The 15979-nt window shown below is 43.6% G+C and overlaps 1 protein-coding gene across 1 annotated transcript; it reads right to left on the bottom strand.

Moving 5' to 3' along the window:
• Positions 1–676: 676 nt before the first annotated feature.
• On the bottom strand, positions 677–14803 carry TOP1 (DNA topoisomerase I). Its single transcript, XM_010722322.3, has 13 exons — positions 14667–14803; positions 11421–11542; positions 10634–10756; positions 8773–8960; positions 8239–8383; positions 7149–7292; positions 5899–6084; positions 4627–4695; positions 3876–3990; positions 3135–3262; positions 1921–2015; positions 1227–1376; positions 677–840 (listed from the first exon to the last, which is right to left on the bottom strand). Exons 2-13 carry the CDS (start codon positions 11532–11534, stop codon positions 738–740), a joined length of 1560 nt encoding a protein of 519 aa, XP_010720624.1. The 5' UTR covers positions 11535–11542; positions 14667–14803; the 3' UTR covers positions 677–737.
• Positions 14804–15979: the final 1176 nt, after the last annotated feature.

Here is a 15979-nt window from a genome sequence, read left to right as displayed (position 1 = left end):
TTTAAAATAATTAAAAGAAATAAAAATTCACATTTAAAAACAAAACAAAACCAAAAAAGGAACGCACAAAAGTCAGGAGGGCCCATTTCCATTTCCCATCACGCTCTGCTTCCAACGGATGCGGTGGATATTTGTTATTTATGTTCCAATGCCACGACCGTTTCAAGTGACAATTAAAAAAAAATAATATTGGATACTTCCATGACTATAAGTGACAGCTGTAACAGGTGCGTTGGGTTTCTTAAATCGGATTTGTTAGATTCTGAAATGGGGCGGGGGAAGGGCAGGGGTTAAGGAGTCCATTTTCTATTAAAATATAGAAGTTATTGCAAAACCCTAACTGTAAAAACGCACCAATATAATTGGATTTTGTATACAGTAGCTAAAGATTCCCACGCTCTCAGTGTGATGGTGAATTTGCCTGGCGGAAGGTTGACAAATCCTCCATCCACTTGCTCTGCCTCAAGAGAAAAACCACACAAACCAGACAGCTAGAATTTGGATCTCTGAAACATTTTTAAATAAGTTGTCCATAGGACAACTGGCTCAGCTCCTTTAGGATATTTCCAGGTTATGCTTTCTACAAGATGTTGGCTGTTTTATCCCATGCTCACTTGCCCCTTTTCTCCCCCCTCCCCAGCATCCAAGGACAAGTAAGGCTCACAGTTTATCAATCTTCCTAAAAACCAGGCTACTCCCCCTTTTATTCCCATAACATTCATCTCATTAAAAACAGGTTAAAACTCATAGTCTTCCTCTGCCATGTCGATAGCCCAGGCAAATTTCTCTCGCTGGGTTTTGTTATATATCTTCTCTATAGGAATTCCCCACTTCTTACACCTGCAGAAGAAGAGATGCTGTTAAGTGTCAGCCCAGCACAGGTTCTCAAACCCTTGCGGTGCAGAACTCTCCCCAGCACTTCCCTAGCTCGGCTCCATTACAGGACACGCAGCCACCAGGCAGGACCAGCCTCCCATTGCTGCACCCTGCACAATCTGACCCGTCACCTCTCAGCACAGTGCTGGCTATGACTGGCGTGTGGCACCTGACCCAAGAGATCCATTGAGAACTTCCCCAAACCATGTGAAGACAGAAGGGAGGGCCATAAAGAGTCAGACCTCCCTGGCAGCACAGGGCACTGCTCTCAGCCACAGTCCTTGCCTACAGACTGTGGGATTACATGCACGTGAAGGAGCAGTTCTGCACAGCCCAGGGCAGACACTTACCAAGCAACAGAGATCCTAGGATCCAGATAGTTGAGTTTGGAGGTGCTCAAGGCGATCTGCTTGTTCTCCTCCCTATCTGTAGCCTGAACCTCCAGCTTCATCAGCTGCTCCTCAATCCTCTGCACTGCCTTTTTCTTGCTCTCCACTGCCCTGGAGTGAGGGAGGAAAAAATAGTTAATGCCTAATGACCTGCTTGGCTTCAGGCAGCAGTGTTGTGGGAAGGCAAAGGGATTCTGCTCCATGTAAGCAATGCCACCAGCCTCAAAAGGCAGTTGTGTCAGCACAGATGGTGACACAAAACACTCAGCACATGCAATTAAGAACTGACATTTTGAAAGATGCAGCACAGAAATCCTAAGCAGTAGTTTTGTTTTAAAGGGTTGGAAGCAACAGCCTCAACTACACTGATGCTACACCCACTTTAAAACCAACCCACCTATCCCTCTGTAATAGTCATGTTGTGATTCTGCCTTCAGAGCTCCCTTAACCCAGCAGCCCTGTGACTACTCTGCAGAGCACAGATGGCTTGAAGGCCATTTCTTCATGCACAGAAGAAAGAGGGGATAAGAAAGCTTGAGAAAGTCTTCCCAAATCAATTGGATCACAGGCTGGGGAAACAGAACAGAGGGCTGAAGCACCCATTTTGAGCTCGAGGTACTGGGAGCATTGCACAGCCTAGTAGTACCAGCCTTACTTTTTAGACTTCTCATCCCTCCGGACCTTGGCATCAGCTTTGGCGCTTTTCAGTTCTCTCCTGGCATCAGCTAACTGCTCCTTCTTGGCATCGATCTAGGAGAGGCAAAACCAGAGGGTGGCACTGTCAACAAGCTGCAGACAACTGTGGCAGTCACCCCTGGGCAGCATGACCAAAGGAGTGAGTTTGTGACCAAGTTCAGAATTTATCAGCGCTCAGGTGCACTTCTGCAGAACAACTAGGCCACTAGCTTTTCAGTTTGCTGCAAATCCTATTGTAGTGAGAAGTTTCCCTTGGAAAACTGGGTTCCAGTCATTGCCAAAGACAAGGTGGTGTGCTGGCAGAAAGCTCCTGGAAGCCTTCTAATAAAGCTACAACGAAGCAGGCAAAGGGACCTGCCAACAGCCCATCTAGGCAGCTTGCCTATCTTTAATGTATCCCAGCAGTACCAGTTCTGAAAGTACCAAGGAAGAACGATCCCTTTTCCCTCAGCAGGGATCTGTTCTTGCCCCCAAATCTTTCTGGCTGAAAAGTATTAAGGCTTCAAGCAGTTCTCCATTGGTAAATTTAGGATTCAGGGAGATTTAGCATTATGCAGCCCCTTCAGCCAATCCCCTTAAACATCCCCCCAGCTCTAAGATCTAGGGTGAAGGCAGCCATGTTAGGTGTTACAGAAGCAGGGGTCACTGCAGTGCAAACCAGAAGTCTGATTGTGAAGGTTATTCTAAAGCCAGACCAGAAGCAGACCTAACTCCTTTGGACCTCACGACCTCCACCAGAAACAATTTGCAAAGGAAGAGGTCAAGTCAGAGAGGCACAGCATGTCACATACGCAGCCTGCACTGACAGTGGCCTGGGATTCACACAACTGGAGCAGACGCCCACTCTGGGTTCTTTAGAGGAAACAAATCAGAGCTAGGCTGCCGCTCTGAAAGTTTGATGGCAGCAGAACTCAGTGTCTGATTAGCAACAGAATAAAGGGTCTGGTCATGGTCTTTATAAGTGTAAGACTATTACACCTGAAAGGTGGCCTTTTCAGCACAACACTGTGCTTCTAGAGTCTGCCTCTCCAAGCAGGCCCACCTGATGCAGCACTAATCAATTCCTGACAGGGAAAAGCAGGCTCTGCTTCCATTTCACCTCAAGTGAAAGGAAACATGACTCCTGGGATGCAGCACTTGGAGCCCTGCCCCAACCCAAAGGCTGGGGGGTACCTTGCTCTGCAGGTTCATCATGGACTTCTCAAAGGTCTTCGGTGGAGCCCTCTGGTGGTTACACAAAATGGCAACCGCTCTGTTGGCACGGTTGTAGGAAAGGATCTTCGCTGGGATGTTATCATCCGCTGCAAAGCAAAAGAAAGTGGTGAACAGCGTGGTTCTGCAGGGCTGAGCAGCCCCAGTCAGCACTGCCCAACAACTCTACAAGCTCACAATCACTGCAGGAATGACCGTGCCCTCTGATGGGACAGTCTCAACACTACACTTTAATTAAGAGCTTGTCCCCTTCCATTCCAAACCTTAACTCTTTCAAGACCAACAAAGACAACATTTGTCTCTCAAGAGATAGAGGAAGCACAACCATGCTCAATAGCAGAGTACTGCTCAAGGCACTGTTGGACTCAGTTTCCTCCAACAAGTCCACTTTGTAAAGCTGCTGAAGTGCAAGCTAGCAGTTCCCAGTGTGTCTGTAAATGAGCAGCCAAGACCCATGGGGCTGTTTACAGAGATTGCCTGTCACCTATGGCATTTTACAGTTAACAAGTGGAGATTTGGTAAAGGCCAGGCATAGCCTAGCAGGCAAACTGTAGTGTGCTCACAGATGAGCTCTGCACTGTCCCAGCACTGGGCTGTTCAACCACTCCCACACTGGGAAAACAGCAACCAGGGAGTGGCGGGCAGATAGAAGGTTAAGCCATGTCTGTACTGCAGGGTGGGAACTACAAGGACAGGACTTACGGTTAGTGAGCTCCTTGAGCTGCTGCTGTAGCGTGATGGAGGCATTGTAAGTACGGAATACCTTGGCTGTCAGTCCCTCCATAAGGTCTTGAAGATGTTTATTTAAGATACTGGTCTGAGGAAGCAGAAAGGAGAAAATAGAATTAGAATTGACTGCATTACTGACATCTCTGGACACACGGATGATGATGATACAGCTCATGGCGGAAGTATGGCTCACATACTTGGACCTGATACCCAATGGCCAAAACATCACTGAAGCCACAAGAAAAGTGAAAAAAGAACGGGTAAGTATTAGACTAGTATCAAGCACCATGAATGGTCAAAGAACTTTTCTTCACTGTGGAGGTTTTTGTTCCCAGCAGGTAGAAACATGCCTATCCCATCCCACGGAGTGTGCCTTAATCACCAGGGTGCTCCCATAGAGCCAAGTGTGTTAGGGATGGCTTCTGAAAGTCTGTCAACTCACAATCATCTTTTCCAAACTGTGACAAAAACCTATCCAAGCCAGAGCCAGCCAGGCTCTCCAAAGTAAAAGCCCATCACTTCAGGAACCTGCAGCCACAGTGAACAATACAGACAACAGATTGAGACTCTCACTCTGGTCTCTGAGGCCAGCTCTGGAAAAAAAAAAAAAGACCACCTGCCTCTGAAACCATTTTTGGAACAGAGCAGCTGTTATTGCCTAGTGCAGAGTGAGCAAGTTTATGGTCCTCTACCACCATTCCCTTCCAAATAACTAGGTGCTTACATTGAGGCGGTCAAAAAGGTCATCCTCAGGCTGCTTATTCTCCATGAACAGCTGAAGATTCTTAAAAACCTGTAAGAAAAGAAAACCCACACCTTAAGGCAGCAGGACTGGACAGTGCTGGACAGCACTAATATGTGAGGAAGTAACACTGCCAAGATGCCATCTAAACTGTTTTCAGGCAACAGTGACAATGCTGGGCCCAACTTCCTAATAGGAGGCAAAGATTCATCTCTTAAGACAATGCTTGTGTTCAAAGTTCTGCCTCAGCAACAGGAGTCCTGGGCATTTAATGCTCTTTATTCTTTTTCCTTTTGATCCAGACTGCAGGAGCCTTGATTCTGCTCTGCTTAGCAGCCTAACTGAGGAGACCTCAAAGCTACCACCTGCTCCCCTTTCTCTCAGTAATTATTCCAACCAGAGAGACCTCTGAGCCGTTTCCCACAGAGTAAAGCTACCAAAACCCCATCCCTTCGCACTGCAGCATTAGATGTTTCACCCAATTCCATCTTAAACAAGTCTCATTGGGATGGGAAAATAATTGAAGCCTTTTTGATTATACAGAGACCACTAATTCCAGCTCTGTGTACTCCAAATCCCCAGCTTCCAGCTTCTCATCAACACACACATTCTTCCTCTATAGAAACCTTACACTGAGAGATTTCCAGTTCCACAATAACCAATTCCCCACTGTAATCTCTGAAGAAGAGACATGAAGGAAGACCAACACCAGTACATTTAAACTGAAAAATGTTCTCTTCTTTAACCAAGGGAGTAAGAAGTCTAGCATATGCAGATTTCTATACCAGCCACAGTCTGTGGTTCTTTTTCTCCCATCTTTTTTTTGCCAAGAGGTCAATATTTACTGCACTTCGTCATTACAATTAATATAGTACTGTCTGTGTGTTATCCAACATACTGTGCTGACTGCAGAGGTGTGGGCCAGATGCAAGGTTTGGTCACATCTACAAAAACATCCATCTGGACAGTGCCCTCCAGCTCCAACTGCTGGATGGGGATTTATTCTAGAATAAGGCCAAGATGTGAAAACTGGTAGACAACAAAAAAATAAAGGAAGAAACACTGCCCAAGAAAGCTTTGGCTGGTAGGTACCAACTAAAGGTACTACCAGTAAGAAGGGAAGAACATTAACTAATTTGTTGGCTTGCTGCAGCTGACCAGGGAAAAAGCACCCTGTTATTGCCAATAAGACTGCAGTGGCAGTCACATTTTCCTGCAGTTCAGTGGGTGTGCATGTTGGAGGAGATACCTTACCCTCTTCTCAACAGGGACTTTGTTGTAGTATCGGATGGAGTCTTTTCCGAGGAAGTCAAACTCAACCACGTATTCCTGGCCATCCAGCTCAGGATGCAGCTTGATGTGTTCTACTCTCAGAGAGCAGCAGCCCACGGTGTCAGCTGTCTCCCCTTCTTCTTTTTCATTGCCAGCTCTCAGAGCAAGCTACAATTATAACAAGACAAGAGAGGGAAGCATTTCAAACCAGCCCAGTAAAGGACAGATGTTAGAGGCTTTCAGACTATAACAGAGCTATAATATGAGTGTCCAGTGGAAGGAGGAGAAAATGTATTTGAGTGGAAAAAACCCCAAACTTAAAAAATTTTCAAAAACTCCCTAGATTTTCCCAAAATCTGTTTTAAATAATTCTAAAGCCAAAAATCTTCTACCAATCTATCAAAATCTCTTTTTAAAAAATGTTAATTTCAAAATGTTCGACATTTAAAGAAATCTGAGATCCATGTGAACTCAATCTGACTCAAAATCAAGAAGTTCTTTAGTTATACATCTTCTACCTTTTCACTGCATGCTAAAGAAACAAACTTCAAACAACATATATGATACTTTCTTTAGGTTATTTAAGTAACCTAAAGGCTACATTTGGCTGCATAAAAATGTATTTTAACTGTCCCAGCTAATCCAATTTCTAATTGTTTAAGAAAAACCTTTAATAGTCATATGAAAACACAATTATTCTAATAGAAGTTCCATCAAACTATATTGAATAGGAACTGTTAATTTGGCTGGTCAAAATATCATACAGTAGCAGGCAACAGCTCCATGAGAGCAGGCTTTAAATAGCACCAAGTGATTCAATCTAACATCAGTTTTCTTTATGCTGTGGTGAGAAATTTAGCATAATTATGAAACCTCATGACTATGAGGTCAGCTGAAGAGTTGACAAAGTAGCAGAAATTCCCAGCAGGAAAAAACTGAAACAGCTGGAGACAAAAGGTCCACAAAGCTCCCAGTAATCCAAACGGGAGATTCAGGGACCCAGCTGTGAATTTTGCCTGAGCTAAAACAATGCTGCCTGAAATAACCATGGTCAGTACAATAGTTTATTGCTCTTGATTTCCAGGTAATGGGAAAGGAAAAGGAGATGGAGGCCTGAGCACCAGGAAGTCTCAGGATACCTTAGTAACCGGGCACAGTTCTGCCTTAGGAGCAGACAGCAGTTCTGAGTTTCCCAAAGGGCAAGAAGGGTAGCAGCTGGGGGTGAGCCTTACTTTATCAATGAAGTACAGTGCCACAGCCCTCTGCCGTACTTTCATCTCTTTGGATTTCCAGTCTTCTCTGTATTGATTTCGGATTTTATCTACGCACTTCTTCAACCTCCGGGCTGTCTCGTACTTTTGCCAGTCCTTCTCACCCTGAGAGAAGTGAAATACAGTCAGCATCAGAAAGCAGGCAGAGAACCAGCTCCAATCTGCTTCTCAAGTCATTACGAGTATGAGGAGCAAATAGTCTCACAAAAACACTGAGATTTCACTGCTAAAGCAGCTCAGCTCCAAACTGTGCTGCCATGTAGCTGTAAGCAATTCAGATTTCCAGGATATGCAATGCTTGTATGGAAGCAACTATGAAGACACCAAGACATTATGTCTGCCATGCTTCTCAATACATAAGTGGTTTCCTCTGCTTTACTCAGATAACACTTACATTCTTTCAGTTGTGTAATTAAGCATCCACAAAATGTAAAGGCAATATCACTCGTTCATCAGTATTATCATATCTTTAAGCCATGGCAAAAAGAGGGCATGAATTCACAAGGAACAAAGATTTCCTCCATGCTTGTAGGACACACATCTTTCCAACCCAGGAAAAAACCCCTTACAAAAAAGATTTCATGAGAAGAACTTAAATTCTAACCCCTGAATCGAAGACTACTTCTCTTTCAACAGGCTTTTATGAAACTAATCCATTGTCTAGTTACTTGCTCCCACAGCACAGTCTGTTTTCCTTCACTCATGAGCTCGTCATCTTCTCAGCCAGAAACACAGCCAAATTTTTTATTTTAGGATTGACTTGGGGGCAAAAGAGGATAAAATACCCACCAGAGTTAGTTTGTTCTTGACTAAATTATTTTCTTTTCAGCTAATAAAAAGTAAAGGATTCCTATCAGGAATGGCACAATGCTTTTCAAAAGATGTATTTTTAGATTTCATCCGCTGTCCTGTGCTACGGTTGCATTCTCCCATTAATTTTCCAAGGGAGAACAGAAGTACGTGTACTTCTTATTCTCTCCTAACCTACAGCTATATTTGCATCATGGAGACATGACCAGTAATTTTTTTTTTTTTCCAACTAAATTTTTACCTTAATTCTTGAGCTAGGGTTCAACATTATGTATTTGATAGAGCCTTGGATGTTCTCTGTCCATGACACTAGCCAGGTAACCTTGTTATCATGCCGGACCTCCTTCCATTTGTGTCCTGGTGGAGGGGGAGGGACCTTGGAATCCCTGCACAGAATTTGAGTAAATTAGTAGATGAAAACTATTCAAAGATATTTTAGACATCAAAATGCTTTAAGTAATGGATACCACCACACAAAGAAAGCACAAGTAGAGGAACCAAGGCAAAGCAACTACAAATGTTCAGAAGTAGGAAATCAAGTGAATCAAAGAGCGGAGTCAAAGATAAAATAACTGCTATCAGTGGGACACACATTCCTAGGAACAACTTTCATTTGTTGACAGTGCAATAGAACAGATGCTTATCAGGCAGGACTAAAGAAAGGCCCACCAAGATAAGGAGCACGTGTACTTCTACACGATAAATATCAGCCTATCCAGGGTTTTAGAAAAGAAGCTATCCTAGGTACAAAAGGTACAAAACACCCCGTGCTCACTTGCTGCAGTTAATGATGATGTCTTCTGGCATGATGCGCCTCTTCAACATGCCCATTTTGGGATGGTTCCCCCGGCCTCGGAAGAGACCTGGAGGTTCAATCTTAAAGTTAGCAATCCTCTCTTTGTGGTTGTCCATCACACAGTATCCATATTCCTTCAATAGCCGCTCATTCTCCTCTTTGATTTTCTAGAAAGAACAAAGGCATAAATCAAACAGCATGCCCAGCACCACGTGTCCCTGCATTCCAAGGCTTAGAACATTTTGATATTTGCACTACAGAAACATGGAAGACCAACTCAAATCCAGATTCCCATCGTGCCTATGCTGCACACACAGGGCCAGCAGACAGCCCAGATAAGTAAGTATTCACAATAAACAAGCAGGAGAAAGGGCAAGAATGTACAAAAACACTTAAAACTTGTACTTGAGGGAACAGATGAGGGCTGGTGAAGGAGACTATTTTTTCACAACAGAAGCCATCACAGAATCACAGAATGGCCAGGGTTGGAAGGGACCTCAAGGATCACAAATCTCCAACCCCTGCCACATGCAGGGCCACCAACCTCCACATTTCACAGCAGCCCAGGCTGCCCAGGGCCCCATCCAACCTGGCCTTGAACACCTCCAGGGATGGACGGGGATCCACAGCCTCTCTGGGCAGCTGATCCAGCACCTCACCGCTCTCTCTGTATCACATAACATAGCTACAAAGGTTGTCTAAGTACAACAGCCCCATTACAGTACTGATGATTTATATTCATTCCCCTGAATAAGCATATTACATCTACTGGATGTTACATTTTGTTGTTAATGTAGAAAACGTTCAGTCTTCTGTGTTTGAACTCAGCATCAGAAAGCAAGCAGAGGAATGTTTTCAGCCTGCTACTGAAGGCATGTCAGGTCTGTGTCAGCCAATGGTCTCAAAGGCAGAACATGGTCTCCTAACTAAGAATGTGCTGAGATTTCACTGCATATTTCTTTGCTTGAACTCTAATAACATGGAAGGAAAAGCTGGGAAAAATACAAACATTGCAGCCCAAAATAAACTATCTGACCTACAGACAGCACTGATGTGCCAGCTATGAAACTTAGCAGTAAAATCCACTTCTGCTCTATTCTAAGTAATAGTTACTGTGGCTGGGAACAGGGAAAGACTCACTCAATGTTTACTGAACAGAAACAGCAATATGACATGAGTTCTCTAATTTGGCAGGACTCCTCTGACTCCAAAGGCCATACTTTTTCAACCTGCCAGGCTCTTCAGAATTACTGTAGCATTGCAAAGGATCAGCTGAGAATCTGGAGATGAGGTTCCAACTTTTATTTGTAGTATGCCTCAGTCATTCAAAATAAAACAAGAAAAACACTACTTTTCTCTTTACAAGCTGCTGTAGCTATGCTACTGAAAATAAAATTGCATTTTTAGTTGGAAGACCGCATTAAAAAAAGACCTGTTTTCAATATATTTTATTCACTAGTGTCAGGGCTGCATCCCTTCCACTATCCCTGATTTTTCCCCTACAAACCTAAGGATGTCCTAAAATAAAAATTAATCCTTAATTGAAGAGCCACTGCTCATTACTGGCCGTGGACCAAGGCTCCCATTGACATAACACCTCTGATTCCCATCATTTACTTAAGCAAGATCAAGAACCTTAACCCTATCAATATCATTTTGAGTCAGGATGAAGGTTCAGCTGTAAACAGTGCTTTGTGCTACTCGAGCTGCAGAGAAAATATTCCTACAATTAATATGAAAGTTAATCTTAGCTAGTGAACATTGGCAAAGTGAGTAGAGAAACAATTACACAAAGATGCTGACAAGTCAGCATCAACAATTCCAGAATCCCCTCTGGTACCTGTTTCTCCTCCTTGGACATCTGTTTCCTAGCTTCCGTCTGGGCTTTGAAATACTGGCTCATGTGGGTGAAGTCACACTTGCTGAGGCTGGTGATTGTGCTCTTCTCTTCAGAGGTCATTTCCTAGCAGAAAGAAAGCAGTGCTTTACATTTTCATACGAGATAATAGAGCTTATCCTACCCTTGACAGTTTCAACAGGGACTATAGATGGGTTCTCACAATAATCCCCCAGGAATCCTCAAATTCTTGCACATACTGACTCCAGCTAAGGTCAAACAAAGACAAAAGAAAAAGAAATAGAGCGCATGCAACATTGGCCCTCCAGTGGTCTGATCTGTGCAGGCACCACCTTGCAAAGTGCTCTCAATTGAACAGCTGCCAGGGCTGTTGAGAGTAAAATCTGGTAGCTTGCCTAAGAGAACTGTGTCCATAGGTTTACCTTGCAGCTGACAAGTTCACTGAGGAACTTCTGGCTTCTAGGTCTTTGGAAAGGGCTTTCTACTGCTATATAGAATGCTCTCTAAGGGACCTGACAGATCAGCAATGCCCTTCAAGCTGCAACAGGCAAATTTGGTTTGGAGAAGCCTGACTTTGTCGGTTTAGAAATATATATAAAATAAAATATAAATTCACTTCCTGGTGAAACCACAGGATAATCTGGAAAATGCACTTTCAGTTGCCAACAGCTAATTCCTGTGCATGGAACATCAGCCCCTTTCCATTGCCTAGCACCGAGGGGACACCAGCCATGCCTGCAGTCATCGCAGCCCAGGATGACATGCATACCTTTCTCCAGTCCTTAAAAAAGTTTTTCCTGAAGATCTCCTTCGTAGTGTATTCATGGTCAAGCATTTTTGCAAAGAATGTGGCAACTTCTTCTGCTTTGGTGCTCAGCTTCATGACTTTACCTACAAAGAAAGATTTTTAAAGGACGTGGTTTCCTCTGGAATTTGAACATTAAAAAAGAAAGCAAGAGTCTGATGCGAAACAAGCCAGAGATGCAAGGCAGGAAGGGGAAAAGGCCTCCTGCAGGAAACCCTCTGCTGTGGCAGCCTGGTGGTGCGTACGCTCCTGAGGAGATGCTGCTGTTTGAAGTGAAAAAGGCAAGGAATGTTATTAATATTCATATTCTGGCACTTGGACATATGGGAAATACAGCCTCTGTATTCCTCTTCAACCCACAGACAGACATGCTCTGGAACACCCCTTCTAGCCTTTAGCTATTTCTAGCCAGGAAGAGCTTTTCCTACATATATATATATACACACACACACACCACGCATAGGCTGAAAAGTGATGCCAAATATTTAATTCCTCTTCGTTTTAGGGAAACGTATCAGGATTCTGCTAATAGTCTGAGTCCTTTACCGTGGGAACATGTTCCTGTCTCCCCAAATCAGGCTCAAAATACAGTCATTTTTAAGACAGACCGAGTTTGCAGTGAGCAAGGAGGTCACACTTCAGCTTATCTGCAAGACTGCAGTGCAAACTGAAATTGCTGCAAGGAAAAAGACTAAGGCACAAGGGAAAAGAGGCTGCTGCAGTATCGAAGCTGTGGATCTAACATTCCTATCGAGTCTTTTTGGTCCAGATTGCACTCCTGAGGTGCCTGTGATCCCTGTGAAGGATTTTGCATGCAACTCACATCTCCAGCAAGTTGCAAGGAATATCTGAAGTCCCAGTGGGCTGGCAGGCAGTCAACACCTGTGGATTTTGTAATGACTCTTACTGCACAAAAGTCAATACAAGAAGCACCACTGCTGATTCTAAGTTATTGGGAAAAAATAGCACTTTGATGTTTTTTGAAAAGTTACGTCTCCAAAAATAAAGCACAGGAGTTTCCTATAAAGCCTGAAGATCTATAAAGATCTATAAAGACTCGTAAAGCAGGACTTCGCAAAGGGTCCTCCCGATGATCTAAGAATATCCCACAATTAAATAAAACCAACAGAAACTCTGCCAATTTGTAAGCTGCAACCTAAAATACTGCATTTGTTTTCCTACAACAGGAAATGGGGGAAGGGAGAGACAGCAAGGGAAGCTGTTTTTTTCCAGGCTGCAAGTCTAGCTTGAAAGAAGCTATCGAGTAAATAAGACATTATGGGGTTTAAATGACTGAAGCTGTTCCCAAATTGCTGAAGAGTAGTACAGGCTCAGTCATCCTTATCTTACCAGTTTAAAATAGATTCCATTCTACTGAATTTCCACTTTTCATAAAAGTTCAAAAAGGCTCTCACTGGCAGTAATGTATATTTGAAAACAAACAAACAAAAGATGTATTTCAGAGCCCTGAGCATTAGTTACTGAACTTAAAACCTGAAAACCAGAGAGCAACCCAGTGACACGAGGAGCAGAAGAGATCACACTGCTGTGACAAACACCACTGCCATCACCTACACTCTTACCTTGCCCCATCTGCAGAAAGAACAGTGCAAGTTTAAGGCACCTTTGTGATACGAGCAGAAGCAAGTTAACCCACTCACTCAAACATGTAGCCAAGTCCTACAAGATGGCTTTCAGCATTTCAAGCTCCTTCACCAAATCTGGTGTTGTAAGCACTACCAATAGCTCCAGCAGACATCAGGCAGATGAGAACAAGCAGTCTTGCTGCAGTGCAATTGCTAGACAAGGATGGATTCCTCCAGTGAGAACTGGCAGCTTGGCAGCTGGCTGGCCAGCTATAGTGTGGTTATTGGATGCTACAAATCATCCTAGGATAATCCCGAAATTAGACAATGCCTTGTAAGCACGGGGAGCAGCCCTCAGCAGCTGCTGCGTAAATCAGACATCTGATTTTTATTTCCCCCCCAGCTTCTCAAGGAAGACTTATGCAATTGCTTTGTTTGCCAGAATCCACCCCTGCCTCTAATTTTTGTGCCTATTGATCAATTGTTTCCACGACAAAGACAGAGATTGCAAAAATCCCTGCATTTCCTAGAGGCTTTGTGGAATAGGTGGCAGGATAGAGGCTTACTGCTGCCTGTGCCAAAGGGATAATTATAGCATAGTTTGCCCTTCTCTGTCTCTAGACAGGAGAGATCACATTCTTCAGTAGAGGAGAAAAAATATTTCCAACATGGTAACGAGTTCTTATCAAACCCTCAGACAGACAGCTGCAGGAAAACAGACATCCTTGATCATTGTGCTACTCGCTTAGAGATCATCTTTACAGGATGAAATCTGTTTATTTCACTATGTTGTCGCTGCAAATGAATGCCACCTATTTCTCAATATTTAAAAATGTGTCATGTCACATGAAAATACCACACTGCTTCTGGAAGAGTTCCACGCACAGATGTCCCCTTCACAAAAATTACATTTCTACCCTTCCAAATGCCTCCCACTTAATTCAATCCTGGGCTAATTTGATCCTTCATTTAACATGATCACAGGACTAAAAGGAAACACACGGGTCATCAAGTCCAATCTCCAGCAGGCATCACATCATATAATCCCTTCCACATGAGACTAACAACCAGCAATCCCAGCATACTAGAATCCCACATCACTTAGTTCTACTACTCTCAGTAATTGGTAAATGGGACCATGACATACACTGGATGGGTGTATCTTTGAGGCCAGGATGATCTCATGCATTTGTACAAAGTTCTCATCATCTTTATCAAAATTCAGTAGACTTATTCAGTTAATGTCACTAAATGATTGTGAATTTCAACACAAATTGTGGAAATTACAATCAATGACGTTGAAGAAAACAGATGACCAGTGGTGCAGCAGCAACAGTTATGTACTGTACTAGTCACACACTGCTACTTTGGGCATAAGACTCTCTCACATTGTAAAGAAAGCTGAGAGATTGACCACTTTAACAGTGAACATAAGTTTATCTCTGTGTCAAGTCAACAGAATTCAGCAGACTGTTCCTTTAGTTCTACAGATCCTCCCTTTTCTGAGCTGCTGAGGAACTTCTTCTAAGCCAATCACTGTAACAAGGTCACCTCCTCAGCTCCTCATGCCCCAAGAATGTTCATTTCCCTTCCCAACCTCTGCTGGAAGTGCAGCTTAACTCACCATCGTAGTAAAACTTGACATTTTCAGGCAGTGGTTCATATGGTGGAGCAAATACAGGACCTTTATGCTCTAGGAACTTCCATTTAATTCCTTCAGGGTAGCGCTCCTCTTCCCACCTTCAAAATAAAAATACATAGCAATATAATTCAGTTCCTACTCTTTGCTTTGTTACTTTGCGGGTGTAAGAAACAGGAATTCATAAAGTAATGACACCGACCAAGCACAGATATTTACACTTTTTCAACAGGCAAAAATCAAAACAACAAACAAGCACAGGAACATCCACAAACAGAACTCCTTTGGTCACAGGTATCTGATGGTCAGTCCTCACCTCCCATGTGCTGCTCTTTTCACAAAAGCACACAGATGAAAAAGCTTAGAACTCTAGAAAATGAAGAATTCAGTCCTGTAAAGCTGTGAGGATCGTGCCAAATTAGAGTCAGCTGTGATCTAACATCAGGTCCAGAATGCCTGCTCAGCAAAGCCAAACAATTGTGGTATATTATGCAGCTGCTTTCAGATGTGGGCAAGTGTCCCATTAAGGGCAGAGATAAAGAAACAGATGTTCATTTACAACCTAAATGAGAGCAAACTTGCTTGGACAAGAAAGAAGAAAACCTGCTTTGTCTTTTTAAGTTCATTCCAATTTTTTGGGTATGAGAAAGTGATCTTGAAGAAAAGCAGAGTAGCAAAGATAAGAAGCTTGCCTTAGAGCACCTCTATAAAAACATTCCGTAAATGATGCATTAGGCAACACAACTCAGCAAGGCAGGCGCCGCCAATCCCAGGTTCCAGCTGAACAAACTCACAGAGCCAGCAATTCATTTACAGAGTCACACCAGGCCTGCTTCCTCCCCCAGCTCCCAGTACCCATTGCCCAAGCCACTGATTCCACACTCCCTCCCCTTACACTTCTTTCATGATTACTAGGACACTACTGTGTCAACGGTTTACGGGCTGGTTCGGCCCGGTTCCGTGACTAGAAGGGCGGAGGGATCCGCGGATCCGCGCCCCCGGAAAAAAAAAGAAAATAAGGGACCCCGAAATAATTGAAAACAGTGGCAACAATCTGAGGTAAAACAAAGTAATTTACTAAATATGGTATCAACAGAATTTTATAAGGAGAGAGAATGTGAAATTGATGGTGGATCGGCCTTACCACAACGCTGAGATGAGAAGCGCAGGCAGAGAAGCGCAGGCGAGAAGCGCAGGCAGAGGAAGCGCAAGCGAAGCAGCGCAGGCAGAGAAGCGCAAGCGAAGCAGCGCAGGCAGAGAAGAGAGCATCAGGTGACCTTGCCGGGAGTTATATCTCC

The sequence above is a fragment of the Meleagris gallopavo genome, chromosome 22 (assembly GCF_000146605.3).
Source record: "Meleagris gallopavo isolate NT-WF06-2002-E0010 breed Aviagen turkey brand Nicholas breeding stock chromosome 22, Turkey_5.1, whole genome shotgun sequence".
Taxonomy (NCBI): domain Eukaryota; kingdom Metazoa; phylum Chordata; class Aves; order Galliformes; family Phasianidae; genus Meleagris; species Meleagris gallopavo.
Note: the sequence above shows the minus strand (reverse complement) of the source record. Positions and strands in the feature narration are given on the sequence as shown.